The following is a 17,967-nucleotide window of genomic DNA, read 5'->3' on the forward strand; positions in this document are numbered from 1 at the left end:
TGGCTGATTAGAGGGGAGAACAGATATAAATAATGCACTGGGGAGGTGATCGGGGGGGGGGGGGTCAGAGGGCGATCTGAGAGTATGGGCGGGTGTTTGGGTGCCCGCAAGGGGCAGATTAGGGTCTGATCTGATTGGTAGCAGTGACAGATGGTGACATGGGGTGATTGATGGGTGATCAGTGGGCGATTAGAGGGGAGAACAGACGGAAATAATGCACCGGGGAGGTGATCAGGGGGGGGGTGTCTGAGGGCGATCTGAGAGTGTGGGCGGGTGTTTGGGTGCCCGCAAGGGGCAGATTAGGTTTCGATCTGATGGGTAGCAGTGACAGGTGGTGATTGATAGGTGATCAGGGTGTGATTAGAGGGGAGAATAGATGCAAGCACTGCACTGGCGAGGTGATCAGGGGGGTCTGAGGGCGATCTGAGGGTGTTGGCGGGTAATTGGGTGCCTGCAAGGGGCAGATTAGGGTCTGATCTGATGGGTAGCAGTGACAGGTGGTGACAGGGGGTGATTGATGGTTGATTAGAGGGGAGAACAGATGTAAACAATGCACTTGGAAGGTGATCTGAGGGCAGGTCTGCAGGCGATCTGAGGGTGTGGGCGGGTGATCAGGTGCCCGCAAGGGGCAGGTTAGGGTCTGATCTGATGGGTGACAGTGACAGGTGGTGACTAGAGATGTGGCGAACGGTTCCCGAACCGTTCGCCGGCGAACATCTCCAAATCCCTGGGGCTTTTACTACTTCCGGTTCGCACTGACCCGGAGTAGTACGCCTGCGCTGCCCGGCGGAGCGCGTCCTAGATCGGGCTCCTGTTGCCGGGCACTTTCTGCGCGTGTGCGTGACGTCATGAACGACGTCACGCTCATGCGCAGAGAGTGCCAGGCAACAGGAGCGCGATCGAGGACGCGCTCCGCCGGGCAGAGCAGGCGTACTACTCCGGGTCAGTGCGACCCGGAAGTAGTAAAAGCCCCAGAGATGTTCGCCAGGCGAACAGTTCGCCGCATCTCTAGTGGTGATGGGGTGATTGACAGGTGATCAGTGGGTGATTACAGTGGAGAATAGATGTATATAGTACACGGGGGGAGGGGGCGGGGAGGATCTGAGGGTGTGGGGGGTGATCAGGAGCCCCCAGGGGGCAGTTTAGGACCTAATCTAAAACATAGCGTTGACAGATTGTGACAGGGAGTGATTGATTGGTGATTAGGGGGGTGATTGGGTGCAAACAGTGGTCTGAGGGGGTGATCGGGGGGTCTGAAGGGTGCTGTGGGCGATCAGGGGACAGGGGGGGCAGGATCAGTGTATGTGTGCTTTCACATACACAGCTGCCTCCTACCCTGGTGGTCCCTCGATCACTGGGACCACCAGGGTAGGAGGCAGCCTGTATAATAGACTTTGTATACATTACAAAGTGTATTATACACTTTCTAGCGGCAGATCGAGGGTTAACAACCCGCCGGCGCTGCTAATTGGCGGGTGGGCGTAGTCTAATGCCGGCAGGTGCCGCCACCGATCGGCGTTAGGGGGTCCTGGGGGTGCCACTTTGCCGACGCCCATAGGTAGTGGGCAGTCGGCAAGTGGTTAAGTACCGTGGGTTGGGCTAATAACTAACAGTATACTGCCTGCAGTAATATTGGTGTGTGCTGTCTCTACACTGTAATATTACTGTTGGTTAGTGCTTCTATAAACATATTCACATAATTAACTTGTAAATAAGACTGAATAAAAGGACCTGCTTGGTGGCGGGTAAGGGGGATGAAGAAGCATTAGAACATTAAAGCAGAAATCAGGAAAAACATACATATTTAAGGAAAACAGTCTTTAACATAGTTTTCTGTTGGCAGGAACGTCCAAAGAGCGCTCTATTTTCTGGTGAGGCTAAGTCTAAAATGAGTGTTGAAGAGCAAATTGATCGCATGAAAAGGCACCAGAGTGGATCAATGAAAGAAAAGCGGCGGAGCCTTCAGCTCCCATCCAATCAAACAGATTCTGGCACGACCAAAACAGGTTCATACCGAGTGGTGAGTACAGCTAGCTATTCATTGGTAGTTACCTGCCCAATCTGAAAAACAATTGATCACTCCCTGATTGGTAGTGATCAATGCACTATTGTACTGCACTCAGTGTCAGTGAGATTTTACAAAAAAAATCTGGAGCTTAATTCAACACAAAGCCAAAACAGCAGTCATCAATTCTGTGCTTGTCTTCTGCCTTCCCGCTCTTACCACCACCCTGATTGCCTTTATGCAAAAAAAACAAAAACAAAAAAATGAGAAATTTATCAATTACATACACCTACATATGGCCACCTTTAGGACAACACACACTGTGTATGTTTGTTACTACTTACAGGGCCGCCATCAGGGGGGGACAACTATGACTCCACTGACGGGCTCAAGGCCCGTAGGGGGCCCAGGACCCCCGCCGAACCCCCCAACCCCCTCCTCCTCACACACAGGGCCTCCGCTAGCTACAACAAGCTGGGCCCTTTGTTTTGGCCTCTCTCTTGAGCCTGGCTGCCATCACCCTTGTGTGCCTTGTCCCTGCCCGAATCCCCCCTCCTTCCCTCCCTGTGCTTCGGGCTCCCTTCTCCATTAACTCACATGATAGCCCCGATCCACGCACCGGAACTCGCCGCTCTCCTGCATAGCGTCCTGGCCGTCACCATAGTTACTTCCGGCACGCGCATTTGACGTCATAAGATGCGCATGCCGGAAGTAACCATAGTGACGGTCGGGACGCCATGCAGCGAGTGGGAAAGCAGCGTGCATCAGGGCCATGTGAGTTAATGGAGAAGGGGGGCATGAAGCACAGGGAGGGGAGAGTCAGGGAAAAGGAGCACAAGGGTGGGGGAAGCTGGCGCACTAAAGGTGACATGGCTGGGGCCCCAGGGACAAGAGATGGCACAGGGAGTGGGGGGGGGGTGCATTAATGACACAGGGGGGAAGCTGGGAGAACGTGAGATGACAAAGGGGGAAGCTGGGGGTGGACAAGAGATGACACGGAGTGGGGGGGACATTGATGACACATGGGAGGCTGGGGAGACATGAGATGACAAGGGGGAAGCTGGGGGGACAAGGTGACAAAGGGAAGCCAAGGGCCAAGAGATGATACGGGGAGCTGAGGGGACATTGATGACATGGTGCAAGCTGTGGGACACGAGAAGTGACGCGGGAAAGCTGGGGGGGGGGGGCAAGAGATGACACAGGGAGCTGGGGGGACATTGATGACACGGTGGGAATCTGTGGGACAAGAGAGGCAACACAGGGAAGCTGGGGAAGGGGGGGCAAGGCGACAAAGGGAAGACCGGGGGGGGGGGGGGGCGACAAGATGGCACGGGAAGCTGAGGGACATTAATGACACAGGCGGAAGCTGAGGGGACAAGAGGTGACACAGGGAAGCTGGAGGCACAAGAGGTGACATGGGGAAGCCTGGGGGCACAAGAGGTGACACGGGGGGAAGCCAGGGGCACAGGAGGTGATGGGGAAGCAAAGGGGCACAAGAGGTGACACAGATGGGGAAAAGGTGACAGAGACAGAGAGCTGACACAATGACAAAAGAGGCACAGCGGCACAAGAGGTGATACATGGGGGAAAAAATAGGAACAGGGGAACAGAGGTGATGGTGATGAAGACAAACAGATAAACACAGAGGACATGAGGTGACACGAGGGGGACAAAATAAGCAAAGGGGAACAGAGGTGACACAGACAGACAGAAAAACACAGAGTGACATGAGGTGACACAGAGGGGGACAAAAGAGACACGGGAACAGAGTTAACACAGGCAGAGATGAGAGCGGTAACACAAGGGTAAAAGAAGTGACACAGGACAGGCAGACAAAAGAGATAAGAGATTTTTTGGTCCATGCTGACATGATAGCATCATGCCAGTAGTTCTGCCCACATGTATAGGCCACAACCATTTCTCACCGTGGCGCGCCTCTCCCTTTGCGGGAGGGGGGGCGGCTTGATGATGTGTGAGGGGCCCCAAAATTTCTGATGGTGGCCCTGAGTACTTACACTGCTGGTTGCTTGCTTACAGGTAAGGCGGCATCGCAGTATTCATGAGGTGGATATCTCAGATCTAGAAGCAGCTATACGTTCACAAGAGCCTCAGAAGTCATATGAGTCTCCTCGGGAGGAAATTGCACGACTGCGCAAGATGGACTTGGAACCTCAGGCATTTAATTTAGACATCAGCAAAGAGGTATGTGCTTCAACAATGAGCATTTGTTGTAGACTTTGCTAAACCCCTTGAACCAATGCAATAGGGGGATTACAGCCTGACGGTATATGTTATATAATCCTGTATGGCAATTTCTCACTGCAGGGCAATTATTTAGACTGCATCTAGCCACAATAAGGCAAAGGGAAATAATTTTAATTGCAGTTTCTTTCTTCTTTTCTGGGGACAATACATTTATAAGCCGTGACATAATGAAGAAATAAATGTTGGGACATCGACACAATTCTAACATTTTTGGCTCCATACACATCCACAATGGATTTGAAAAGAAATGAACACAAAGGGCTCAATTCTGGTAGCGGTTAGTAAATAATTACCTCATGGAATTGGGTTTGCCTCATGAGGGAAATAAACTTTTGAATTCTGGTAGTTTAAGTAAAGTTTTACCTCATGTAATTTCATGAGGTAATTCATGTGGTAATTTTCCACTAAAAATGTGTGGTATTTAGTAGTGAAATACCTCACACTTGAATTCTGAAGTGAAATAAGGTGCATGTTTGCATGTCTTTTACCTCACATAATTAGACCTACCTCTACCACATGATAAATGCAGTGTTGTGACAAAATTGTGATATCTGTCACATAACATGGAGCCTTTTCAGCTTGTTCTTTGTTTCGATCCCCCCCCCCCCCTGACCCCCAGCCTCTAAAAGTGCTCCAACCTACCCCACCCCCACCCTCTAAAACAGTGCTGTCCAACTTCACGGGCTCGGAGGGCCATTTCTTTTCCAGACCACATGGTGGAGGGCTGGCCGCCCCCCCCCCCCTTTCCCCAAGGAAAAAATACTGTGGTTGAGGGTGGGCCCCACGGGGCTCCTCTAGCCCAAGGGCCCCAATGCGGTCGCTTCCTCTGTACCCCCTATTGCTACGCCACTGAGGGGCCCCAGCATTGCTAAGACAGGTATTACGTGTCCCCAGCAGTGGCGTACCTAGGGCACTTGACACTGGGTGCTGGATATTAAATTACCCCCTCCCCCCCAAAAGGAAAGGAGTGAGTGTGGCGTGCTGAGCATGCCACGGCCGGTAATGCCAGGTATAGGTGCCCCCCGTATAGGTGGCGTGGAATAGTTGCCCCCAGTATAGGTAGCCTAGAATAGTTGCCCCCAGTATAGGTAGCCTGGAATAGTTGCCCCCATCTATACTATATAGTCTATACTAAATATATAGCCAGTATATATAGTCAGATCCCCCTGTATATAGGCAGTATATATATTCAGATCCCCCTGTAAATAGCCTGTCCCCCCCCCCCCCGTATACAGCCAGTATATATAGTCAGTCACTTCCCCCCCATCTATATAGTTAGTATATGTAGCCAGATCCCCCCCCCCCCAGTATATAGCTAGCGTATATATATATATATATTTTCCCCCTGTATATAGGCAAATGAATGAAAAGTGCTGTGAACTCCCCCCGATCTCTCATCCCCCCCCCTCCCCGCTACCTGATCCCCCTGCATTGCTGTGATATGTGCGTTGGTAGTGGCTCTCTCTGTCGTGGCTCTCTCCAGCGTTGATCGCGCTCCCTCCTCCTCCACCGTACAGCTCCGGGCTACTGATCACCGTATCGGGGGGCGTCCGTAAGTCAGCTATTCCCTTATGCTGCGGAAAAGGTAGAGGCTGGAGGTCGAGAAAATACCTCACTGATTTCCGCATTATTTTCCACCTGTGTCTGTAATCTACCGAACGCCATCCGCAGGCAGGAAAATGTATCAGAATTCAACAAAGAAAAAAAAAATAACGAATGAGGTATTTTCCCGACTAATGCTTTCTTCACCTCGCACAGCTAACAGAATTGAGCCAAGTGTGCTTTAACTGCAGACTGTAAGCTTTAATTTGAGGGTATTTACATCCAAATCAGGTGAATAGTGTAGGAATTACAACAGTTTGCATATGTGCCTCGCACTTGTTAAGAGAGCAGGGGTTAAGGGTGGGGTAAAGCTCTAGCTGGTGGTTAACAAGTAGGAGTGGCCAATAGTAACATAGCCACATAGTAACATATTTATAGTGCCAAAGTTCCAGTATTCCCATTTTTGCGGTGAATGTTTGTGCTCCCCATAATTTGCTCCAGTTTTTTAGTGCTCAGTTGAAATTTGTCCCAATTTTCCTGTGCCTTGTATTGTGTCCAAAAGCCCCCACATCTCTCCCAAACCTGAAGACCCAGCTGTGATTTATGCAAATACAAGATGCATGTTGCCTAGAAACCTCTGGAATTTTTTTTGAATGACAGCTTGCTAATAAACTTGATGCTTTTTAATGGCCTGTTCTGTCCTAGGGAGAGAGGATATGGAGGACAAACAGGAAGCTAGAGCAGAAATTGCAGTTGGTTTAAGGTTTTTTAAACTGAACAGATCCGTTCAAGAGAAAAAAGCCCATGTCAGGGGACACCAAAATTTACAGTAGATTGTCATTTAAAGGAGATCATTCACGAATGAGAAAAAAAAACACAGCAGTTTTGGCAGGAATCCCACACAGGGAGGACAGCACAGATTGATTTCAAAGGCAGACGCCGGGCATCGTGACGGTGAGCACATAACGTATGTGCATCATTGCCCGGCGTCTCTCAATGTGTGGGATATCTACGAGAAGCTACAGAGGAATGGCAGCTGTAATATATAGCTGCTGTAACGGCGATTCTGCTAAACACTGGATTACACCAATGATTAATAGGTAGGCAGCAGTTAAATTTCTGAAACAATAGTAAAAAAAAAACTACCCCTTAACAGATGGATTAGCCTTACATTCCGTCATCCGTCAGTGTTTACAAACACTGACAATTAAATGTTATTTCTAAGGAACCATTTAGTTTAAAAAAAAAACTATGCACACTGTCTGAGAGGGAATTTTAATACTTTATGCCAAAACTGCTGTTATTTTTTTCTTATTTGTGAGTGATCTCCTTTAAATAACTCACTAATGATTGATTTGGGCAACAAACGTTTACTGTGCATGTATACATTTAGTGGCTAGGTAGTACATTTTTATTCTGGTTAAAACAACTGGAGCTTTGTAGTGAAGTGGACATTGATGGAAGGTAGAGAAGGTAAGGCAGCTTTGAAGAGTTGGCTTTTGAATGGACTTTTTGAAATTGCTAAAGGATGGCAAGCCTAATAAATATATTTTTTCTTATTTTCAATGTCTTTTTGGGAATAGAGATGAAGTAGTTTAGGAAGTGTTACTATGTATTTTGCATTTGTTTGTACTGTATGTATCACACTCTGTATGCCAATCTATGTGCATCAGCTTTCCACTCCCGAAAAAGTGATCATTCCAGATCGGTACCTGGACATTGAACCTGAAAGCCCCCTGAGCCCAGAAGAGCAGCAAGAGAAGCAAAGGAAGGTGGAAAGAATTAAAACACTTATTGCCAAGTCAAGGTTAGACATACTTATTTTATTTGATATTAGTACCAAATATTAAAAACTTTGTTTAAAAAATTATTGTGGTAAAATAAACTAGGCTTTATATGCAAGCAAAAGCAGATTTTTGTATCCCCCAAAATGCTATTTAAATCAAAATCTTGCCATATACCCAGATCATAGTTCTTCTAGCTCACACCTTAATACCTCCTGTCATAAATGTTCAACTTAAAAACACTATAAAATGATGCATAGTGGTGGGCTGACCTCTTCAGGAAATAATGCCAATAATCACAGTGTTGCGATCAAAAAGCATGAATTAATCAAAACACGACACTCAATAATTTTATGTTGCAGCATTTCATGGGTCTGAGCCTACCTCATCAGGCAAAATGGGAGCACAAAAGAGTATTTGACAAGCCTCAGAAGTGTACCTGGTACCTCCGTCTTGCCCCGGATACACTACTGAGGCCTGTCAGATACTTTTATGTGTTCACATTTTGCTTGATGATTCATGCTGAAACCCGTCACCTCTGTAGTTGTGCTACAAGACTTGTTTCTGTGACCATTCATAAGGGCACAAAACCGTCTCATTAGCTGAGTGTATACGTATCTGTAATCTGCAATTCTCCTTGGTATTTTCTTCTCAATTTATGGCTCGTTTCCACTAGAAGCGTGCAAAGTTGCATACTTTTTTTCAGCTGCAAATTCCCATGAGTTTGCATGCGTAATCCCAAAAATTCTTTTTTTTTTCATTTACATTGACATAAAAACGTGAAAACGCACAAACATGCGAACATGAAAACATTATGCGTCAGGCAGAAACTGATGACACTGCTGTGCAGATTTTTTTCTGCACATATGTGCAATACAGATTCTGCACACAATGGAAACAGACCATTAAAATACATTGCTATGCAAATTTGTGTGTAGTAAATGCACAGGAATTTGCATGTTGTGGAAGCGAACATTCATCTTATAAATGCAAAATCCAGCAAGGACAATTTTTCTTTGGAGTTTGTTGGGTTATGCAGTTCTCTGCAGTTCTCCCACAGCTTGCAAACATGCTGGCAGGTTGACTGGGTGTCCTGTAAATTGGTCATTGATTGTGATAGTGCCAATATCTTCTGAACCCCATAGAGGAACAGTGATTGGTGTGAAATATTCAATGTGCTGTACTTGTAAGGCATTGAATAATGTGGTTGGCACTATACACATGTTCAACTGAAAATATATGCATATTTTAACCTAAAGATGTGATAGAATTTATCGCTAGTCAGATGCAGAGTCATGAAAATAATAATTCCTTAATTTTTAACAAGGTTCCTGCTTAATAGTACAATTATGCATTTTATCATATTCCTTTTCTCAGTTTACTGCCGAAATTATAGAAGTTATCAGGCTGTGTTTTTATCTGATTTTGTTCATTTGCTCTATGGAAAGGTGATGAGAATGTGTTTGGCTATATATATATATATTTAGCTATTTATGTTACTTGTTTGTCTTGTATTCTGTGTAACACCGAACACGTCCACGTTTTTCTAAGTTTGCAGAATGTGATTCCCTTGAGTGACTCTGAGCTGGAGATGCCTGCAGATCCCGAGTCTCAGCTCCAGGAGCAAGAGAAACGCATAGAGTTATCCTGTGCATTGGCAACCGAGGCTTCACGGCGGGGACGTCTCCTTTCTGGTAATGCATGCTTTATTTCAGTTCATGGATCTGCTCTTTTTACTCTTTGACTGTCTCTTGACCCTGACAGGCAATATATGGTGATTATTGAAACTTTTCCAGCATTACTGTTGGTGTCAACATGTAAGGCTCCCTGCACACTGCATGCGATTCCGATTTTACGTGAATGCAATCAACAGAAAAAGGGAGTCAAAAACGCAGCATGCAGTAACGATTAAAAGTCGGAATCGGATGTAAAAACACCTGTAAATAGTTAATATTTCCAGCTGAAACAATGAGGAACAATTGTTTTGGCCAAGGGTAATCTGAGGTGTCTACGTAGCTTAACCATTTAAGCCTTCTGGACGCAGAGGCTATGTCCAGAAGGCCATGTGCGTTCCCGCGGCCGATCGCGCGTGTGCACACGCGCTCCCGGCCACAGATCATTAGCCTAGGAATCAACATGGTGCCCGATCATGGATTCCTTTCCCCGGCAGTAAAAGCGCTTCTCTTTTTCTGCCTCTTATGTCCCTCTAAGCGTACATGTTACGCTTAGAGTCATGTCATGTAAACAAATTCAAGGTTGCCATCTTGTGGCCAAGAAGTAAAACTACATCCACATGTAAAAAAAATAAAAATAAACACATATTTACATAAACAAATTACTATTTACACCCCTCCCTCCCAAAAATACCCAAATAAAATGTTTAATAAAAAGCAAAACAACAACATTACAATAAAAAATCAACATCTAAATATTTACCTAAGGGTCTAAACTTTTTAAATATTCATGTAAAGATGAAATATTTCTATTTTTTTTTATTATAAGCTTGTAAATATTGATGGATGCAAAATGGAAAAAATGCACTTTTATTTCCAAATAAAATATTGTCGCCATACATTGTGATAGGGACATAATTTAACCACTTGAGGACCACAGTCTTTCTACCCCTTAAGGACCAGGCACTTTTTTTCCATTCAGACCACTGCAGCTTTCACGGTTTATTGCTCGCTAATACAACCTACCATCTAAATGAATTTTACCTCCTTTTCTTGTCACTAATACAGCTTTCTTTTGGTGCTATTTGATTGCTGCTGCGAGTTTTACTTTTTATTATATTCATCAAAAAAGACATGAATTTTGTCAAAAAAATGACTTTTTTAACTTTCTGTGCTGACATTTTTCAAATAAAGTAAAATTTCCTATACATTTGAGCGCGAAAGTTATTCTGCTACATGTCTTTGATAAAAAAAAAACATTCAGTGTATATTTATTGGATTGGGTAAAAGTTATAGCGTTTACAAACTATGGTGCCAAAAGTGAATTTTCCCATTTTCAAGCATCTCTGACTTTTCTGCACACCTGTCATGTTTCATGAGGGGCTAAAATTCCAGGATAGTATAAATACCCCCCAAATGACCCCATTTTGGAAAGAAGACATGCCAAAGTATTCAGTGAGAGGCATGTTGAGTTCATAGAAGATTTTATTTTTTGTCACAAGTTAGCGGAAAATGACACTTTGTGACAAAAAGAAAAAAAAAAGTTTCCATTTCTTCTAACTTGCGACAAAAAAAAATGAAATCTGCCACGGACTCACTATGCTCCTCTCTGAATACCTTGAAGGGTCTACTTTCCAAAATAGGGTCATTTGTGGGGTGTGTTTACTGTCCTGGCATTTTGGGGGGTGCTAAATTGTAAGCACCCCTGTAAAGCCTAAAGGTGCTCATTGGACTTTGGGCCCCTTAGCGCAGTTAGGCTGCAAAAAAGTGCCACACATGTGGTATTGCCGTACTCAGGAGAAGTAGTATAATGTGTTTTGGGGTGTATTTTTACACATACCCATGCTGAGTGGGAGAAATATCTCTGTAAATGACAATTTGTTTATTTTTTTTACACACAATTGTCCATTTACAGAGATATTTCTCCCACTCAGCATGGGTATGTGTAAAAATACACCCCAAAACACATTATACTACTTCTCCTGAGTACGGCGATACCACATGTGTGGCACTTTTTTGCACCCTAACTGCGCTAAGGGGCCCAAAGTCCAATGAGTACCTTTAGGATTTCACAGGTCATTTTGAGACATTTGTTTTTAAGACTACTCCTCACAGTTTAGGGCCCCTAAAATGCCAGGGCAGTATAGGAACCCCACAAATGACCCCATTTTAGAAAGAAGACACCCCAAGGTATTCCGTTAGGAGTATGGTGAGTTCATACAAGATTTTATTTTTTTGTCACAAGTTAGCGGAAATTGATTTTAAGTGATTTTTTTCACAAAGTGTCATTTTCCGCTAACTTGTGACAAAAAATAAAATCTTCTATGAAATTACCATACTCCTAACGGAATACCTTGGGGTGTCTTCTTTCTAAAATGGGGTCATTTGTGGGGTTCCTATACTGCCCTGGCATTTTAGGGGCCCTAAACTGTGAGGAGTAGTCTTAAAAACAAATGTCTCAAAATGACCCTTGAAATCCTAAAGGTACTCATTGGACTTTGGGCCCCTTAGCGTACCTAGGGTGCAAAAAAGTGCCACAAATGTGGAACCGCTGTACTCAGGAGAAGTAGTATAATGTGTTTTGGGGTGTATTTTTACATATACCCATGCTGGGTGGGAGAAATATCTCTGTAAATGACAATTGTTTGATTTTTTTTACACACAATTGTCCATTTACAGAGATATTTCTCCCACACAGCATGGGTATGTGTAAAAATACACCCCAAAACACATTATACTACTTCTACTGAGTACGGCGATACCACATGTGTGGCACTTTTTTGCACCCTAAGGCCCGGTTCACACTTGCGGTGGCCCTCCGGAATCGCCGTGCCGGAGCCGCACCGCTTGCAGAACGGACGGAACGGACGCACGGCATAGCAATGAAAGCCTATGCGTCCGTTCACATGCGTCCGTTCTGCCGAACCGGAGCCGGACCGGATCCGGGCCGGATCCGGACTCCGGCCTCCGTTCCAACATGCGCTATTTTTTTATCCGGCTCCTCCGGCAGCCGTATCCGGGGCGGAGCCGGACTGCACCATCCGGCCAATACAAACCAATGGGAACCGGAGAGCGCACAACACACTGGCTGAGAAATCCGGATGTTCTACCCCACTTCCTATGGGGATTGTTGCGGCGATATTGGATGGGGACACATGGGCAAGCATTTTGGAGTGGAGCAGCACAGCTGGATCCGGATCCGGAGATGTTGGCAGCATGTCGCAGGTGGAGGTGAGTGCTAAACAGCAGAGGGCCTGATTCCACAGGTCCCCCTTCTGCTGACCTCCCAGACCCCAACATTTTTTTTGTTTTTAACGTTACTTTTGCCAAACGGATCCGGATCGCATCCTGATGGACACCTGATGCAACCTGACCGGATCCGGATCGGATCCGGATCAGAACCATACGGTTCCGATCCGGATCCGGTCCGGATCCGGTCAGGTCATCCGGTCCGTTTGGCAAACAACCGCAAGTGTGAACGGGGCCTAACTGCGCTAAGGGGCCCAAAGTCCAATGAGTACCTTTAGGATTTCACAGGTCATTCTTGTTTCAAGACTACTCCTCACGGTTTAGGGCCCCTAAAATGCCAGGGCAGTATAGGAACCCCACTAATGACCCCATTTCAGAAAGAAGACACCCCAAGGTATTCCGTTAGGAGTATGGTGAGTTCATACAAGATTTTATTTTTTGTCACAAGTTAGCGGAAATTGATTTTAAGTGATTTTTTTCACAAAGTGTCATTTTCCGCTAACTTGTGACAAAAAATAAAATCTTCTATGAACTTACCATACTCCTAACGGAATACCTTGGGGTGTCTTCTTTCTAAAATGGGGTCATTTGTGGGGTTCCTATACTGCCCTGGCATTTTAGGGGCCCTAAACTGTGAGGAGTAGTCTTAAAAACAAATGTCTCAAAATGACCCTTGAAATCCTAAAGGTACTCATTGGACTTTGGGCCCCTTAGCGTACCTAGGGTGCAAAAAAGTGCCACAAATGTGGTACCGCCGTACTCAGGAGAAGTAGTATAATGTGTTTTGGGGTGTATTTTTACATATACCCATGCTGGGTGGGAGAAATATCTCTGTAAATGACAATTGTTTGATTTTTTTTACACACAATTGTCCATTTACAGAGATATTTCTCCCACTCAGCATGGGTATGTGTAAAAATACACCCCAAAACACATTATACTACTTCTCCTGAGTACGGCGATACCACATGTGTGGCACTTTTTTGCACCCTAACTGCGCTAAGGGGCCCAAAGTCCAATGAGTACCTTTAGGATTTCACAGGTCATTTTTGTTTCAAGACTACTCCTCACGGTTTAGGGCCCCTAAAATGCCAGGGCAGTATAGGAACCCCACTAATGACCCCATTTCAGAAAGAAGACACCCCAAGGTATTCCGTTAGGAGTATGGTGAGTTCATACAAGATTTTATTTTTTGTCACAAGTTAGCGGAAATTGATTTTATTTGTTTTCTTCACAAAGTGTCATATTCCGCTAACTTGTGACAAAGAATAAAATCTTCTATGAACTCACCATACTCCTAACGGAATACCTTTGGGTGTCTTCTTTCTAGAATGGGGTCATTTGTGGGGTTCCTATACTGCCCTGGCATTTTAGGGGCCCTAAACCGTGAGGAGTAGTCTTGAAACCAAATGTCGCAAAATGACCTGTGAAATCCTAAAGGTACTCATTGGACTTTGGGCCCCTTAGCGCACTTAGGGTGTAAAAAAGTGCCACACATGTGGTACCGCCGTACTCAGGAGAAGTAGTATAATGTGTTTTGTGGTGTATTTTTACACATACCCATGCTGGGTGGTAGAAATATCTCTGTACATGACAATTGTTTTGATTTTTTTTTACACACAATTGTCCATTTACAGAGAGATTTCTCCCACCCAGCATGGGTATGTGTAAAAATACACCCCAAAACACATTATACTACTTCTCCTGAGTACGGCGATACCACATGTGTGACACTTTTTTTGCAGCCTAGGTGCGCTAAGGGGCCCAACGTCCTATTCACAGGTCATTTTGAGGCATTTGTTTTCTAGACTACTCCTCACGGTTTAGGGCCCCTAAAATGCCAGGGCAGTATAGGAACCCCACAAGTGACCCCATTTTAGAAAGAAGACACCCCTAGGTATTCCGTTAGGTGTATGGCGAGTTCATAGAAGAATTTATTTTTTTGTCACAAGTTAGTGAAAAATTAGACTTTGTGAAAAAAAAACAATAAAAATCAATTTTCGCTAACTTTTGACAAAAAAATAAAATCTTCTATGAACTCGTCATACACCTAACAGAATACCTTGGGGTGTCTTTTTTCTAAAATGGGGTCACTTGTGGGGTTCCTATACCGCCCTGGCATTTTACGGGCCCAAAACCGTGAGTAGTCTGGAAAACAAATGTCTCAAAATGACTGTTCAGGGGTATAAGCATCTGCAAATTTTGATGACAGGTGGTCTATGAGGGGGCGAATTTTGTGGAACCGGTCATAAGCAGGGTGGCCTTTTAGATGACAGGTTGTATTGGGCCTGATCTGATGGATAGGAGTGCTAGGGGGGTGACAGGAGGTGATTGATGGGTGTCTCAGGGGGTGATTAGAGGGGAAAATAGATGCAATCAATGCACTGGGGAGGTGATCGGAAGGGGGTCTGAGGGGGATCTGAGGGTTTGGCCGAGTGATCAGGAGCCCACACGGGGCAAATTAGGGCCTGATCTGATGGGTAGGTGTGCTAGGGGGTGACAGGTGGTGACAGGAGGTGATTGATGGGTGTCTCAAGGTGTGATTAGTGGGGGGAATAGATGCAAGTAATGCACTGGCGAGGTGATCAGGGCTGGGGTCTGAGGGTGTGGGCGGGTGATTGGGTGCCCTAGGGGCAGATAGGGGTCTAATCTGATGGGTAGCAGTGACAGGGGGTGATTGATGGGTAATTAGTGGGTGTTTAGAGGAGAGAACAGATGCAATGCACTTGGGAGGTGATCTGACTGCGGGTCTGCAGGCGATCGGATGGTGTGGGTGGGTGATCAGATTGCCCGCAAGGGGCAGGTTAGGGACTGATTGATGGGTGGCAGTGACAGGGGGTGATTGATGGGTGGCAGTGACAGGGGCTGATTGATGGGTGGCAGTGACAGGGGGTGATTGATGGGTGATAGGTGATTGGCAGGTGATTGACAGGTGACCAGTGGGTTATTACAGGGAAGAACAGATGTAATTAATGCACTGGCGAATTGATAGGGGGGGTCTGAGGGCAATCTGAGCGTGTGGGCGGGTGATTGGGTGCCCGCAAGGGGCAGATTAGGGTCTGATCTGATAGGTAACAGTGACAGGTGGTGATAGGGGGTGATTGATGGGTAATTAGTGGGTGTTTAGAGAAGATAACATATGTAAACAATACATTTGGGAGGTAATCTGACGGCGGGTTTCCGGGCGATCTAATGGTGTGGGTGGGTGATCAGATTGCCCGCAAGGAGCAGGTTAGGGGCTGATTGATGGGTGGCAGTGACAGGGGGTGATTGATGGGTGATTGGTGATTGGCAGGTGATTGACAGGTGATCAGTGGGTTATTACAGGGAAGAACAGATGTAATTAATGCACTGGTGAATTGATAAGGGGGGGTCAGAGGGCAATCTGAGCGTGTGGGCGGGTGATTGGGTGCCCGCAAGGGGCAGATTAGGGTCTAATATGATAGGTAAAAGTGACAGGTGGTGATAGGGGGTGATTGATGGGTAATTAGTGGGTGTTTAGAGAAGATAACAGATGTAAACAATACATTTGGGAGGTAATCTGACGGCGGGTTTGCGGGCGATCTAATGGTGTGGGTGGGTGATCAGATTGCCCTCAAGGGGCAGGTTAGGGGCCGATTGATGGGTGGAAGTGACAGGGGGTGATTGATGGGTGATAGGTGATTGACAGGTGATCAGTGGGTTATTACAGGGAAGAACAGATGTAATTAATGCACTGGTGAATTGATAAGGGGGGGTCAGAGGGCAATCTGAGAGTGTGGGCGGGTGATTGGGTGCCCGCAAGGGGCAGATTAGGGTCTGATCTGATAGGTAAAAGTGACAGGTGGTGATAGGGGGTGATTGATGGGTGATTGATGGGTAATTAGTGGGTGTTTAGAGGAGAGAATAGATGTAAACAATGGATTTTGGAGGTGATCTGATGTCGGATGTGCGGGCGATCTATTGGTGTGGGTGGGTGATCAGATTGCCCGCAAGGGGCAGGTTAGGGGCTGATTGTTGGGTGGCAGTGACAGGGGGTGATTGATGGGTGATTGACAGGTGATCAGGGGGGATAGATGCATACAGTACACAGGGGGGGGGGGGGTCTGGGGAGAATCTGAGGGGTGGGGGGGGGGTGATCAGGAGGGGACAGGGGGGGATAAAAAAAAATAGCGTTGACAGATAGTGACAGGGAGTGATTGATGGGTTATTAGGGGGGTGATTGGGTGCAAACAGTGGTCTGGGTGCTGGGCAGGGGGGGGGGGTCTGAGGGGTGCTGTGGGCGATCAGGGGGCGGGGGGGGCAGATCAGTGTGTTTGGGTGCAGACTAGGGTGGCTGCAGCCTACCCTGGTGGTCCCTCGGACACTGGGACCACCAGGGCAGGACGCAGCTTGTATAATACACTTTGTATACATTACAAAGTGTATTATACACTTTGTAGCGGGGTTAACATCCCGCCGGCGCTTCCGTATGGCCGGCGGGATGTTGCGGCGGGTGGGCGGAGCCAGTTGCCGGGGGAAGCGCGCGTCATCAATGACGCGATCGCTCCCCCGGCATAGGAAAAGGACGCAACGCCCTTGGGCGTATTGCGGTCCTTAAGGTATCCACTTTGCCGCCGCCCATCACCTGTGGGCGGTCGGCAAGTGGTTAAATAGTGTAATACCCTGGACTACTAGGCAAATACAATACGTGGGTTTTAATTATGGAGGCATGTATTATTTTAAAGCTATAATGGCCGAAAACTGAGAAATAATGATTTTTTTCCCGTTTTTTTTCTTATTGTTTCTGTTAAAATGCATTTACAGTAAAGTAGCTCTTAGCAAAATTTACCACCCAAAGAAAGCGTAATTGGTGGCGGAAAAAACAAGCTATAGATCAGTTCAGTGTGATAAATAGTGATAAAGTTATAGGCTAATGAATGGGAGGTGAACATTCCTTGGATGCATAAAGTGAAAACGACTGAAGGCTCAAGTGGTTAAAGTGGACCTGAAGTCTTGCACAGGAGAGATGGAAAACACAGAAAAATCTACCTTGTGTCCCCCCTGTGTGTGTTTATAGAGAACAGCTTGTCTAATTCTCCCTTCTCAGAAAGTAATGAGCCAGTGTAATTTGAGCTGTCAACTGTCTGCCCAGTTGTGAGCTAATACGTAAACCCAGGAGGTTAAAGGATACCCGAAGTGACATGTGACATGATGAGATAGACATGGGTATGTACAGTGCCTAGCACACAAATAACTATGCTGTGTTCCTTTTTTTCTTTCTCTGCCTGAAAGAGTTAAATATCAGACATGTAAGTGGCTGACTCAGTCCTGACTCAGACAGGAAGTGACTACAGTGTAACCCTCACTGATAAGAAATTCCCCTTTTTATCACTTTCCTGCTCTCAGAAGCCATTTTCTTCTAGGAAAGTGTTTTATAGTTGGAATTTCTTATCAGTGAGGGTCACACTGTAGTCACTTCCTGTCTGAG

At 46.0% G+C, this 17,967-nt stretch overlaps 1 protein-coding gene across 18 annotated transcripts in view; it reads left to right on the plus strand.

Annotated features, from left to right (window-relative positions):
- The window catches only part of PLEKHA6 (pleckstrin homology domain containing A6), a 273,958-nt gene that overhangs the window by 239,460 nt on the left and 16,531 nt on the right, over positions 1–17,967 (plus strand). For all 18 annotated transcript variants that reach the window (XM_068269629.1, XM_068269622.1, XM_068269617.1 and 15 more), the window contains 4 exons: positions 1,844–2,020; positions 4,043–4,207; positions 7,486–7,619; positions 9,148–9,290. In XM_068269629.1, the coding sequence (XP_068125730.1) occupies positions 1,844–2,020; positions 4,043–4,207; positions 7,486–7,619; positions 9,148–9,290 (619 nt within the window). The remainder of the gene's footprint in view (positions 1–1,843; positions 2,021–4,042; positions 4,208–7,485; positions 7,620–9,147; positions 9,291–17,967) is intronic.

The sequence above is a fragment of the Hyperolius riggenbachi genome, chromosome 2, assembly GCF_040937935.1.
Source record: "Hyperolius riggenbachi isolate aHypRig1 chromosome 2, aHypRig1.pri, whole genome shotgun sequence".
NCBI lineage: Eukaryota > Metazoa > Chordata > Amphibia > Anura > Hyperoliidae > Hyperolius > Hyperolius riggenbachi.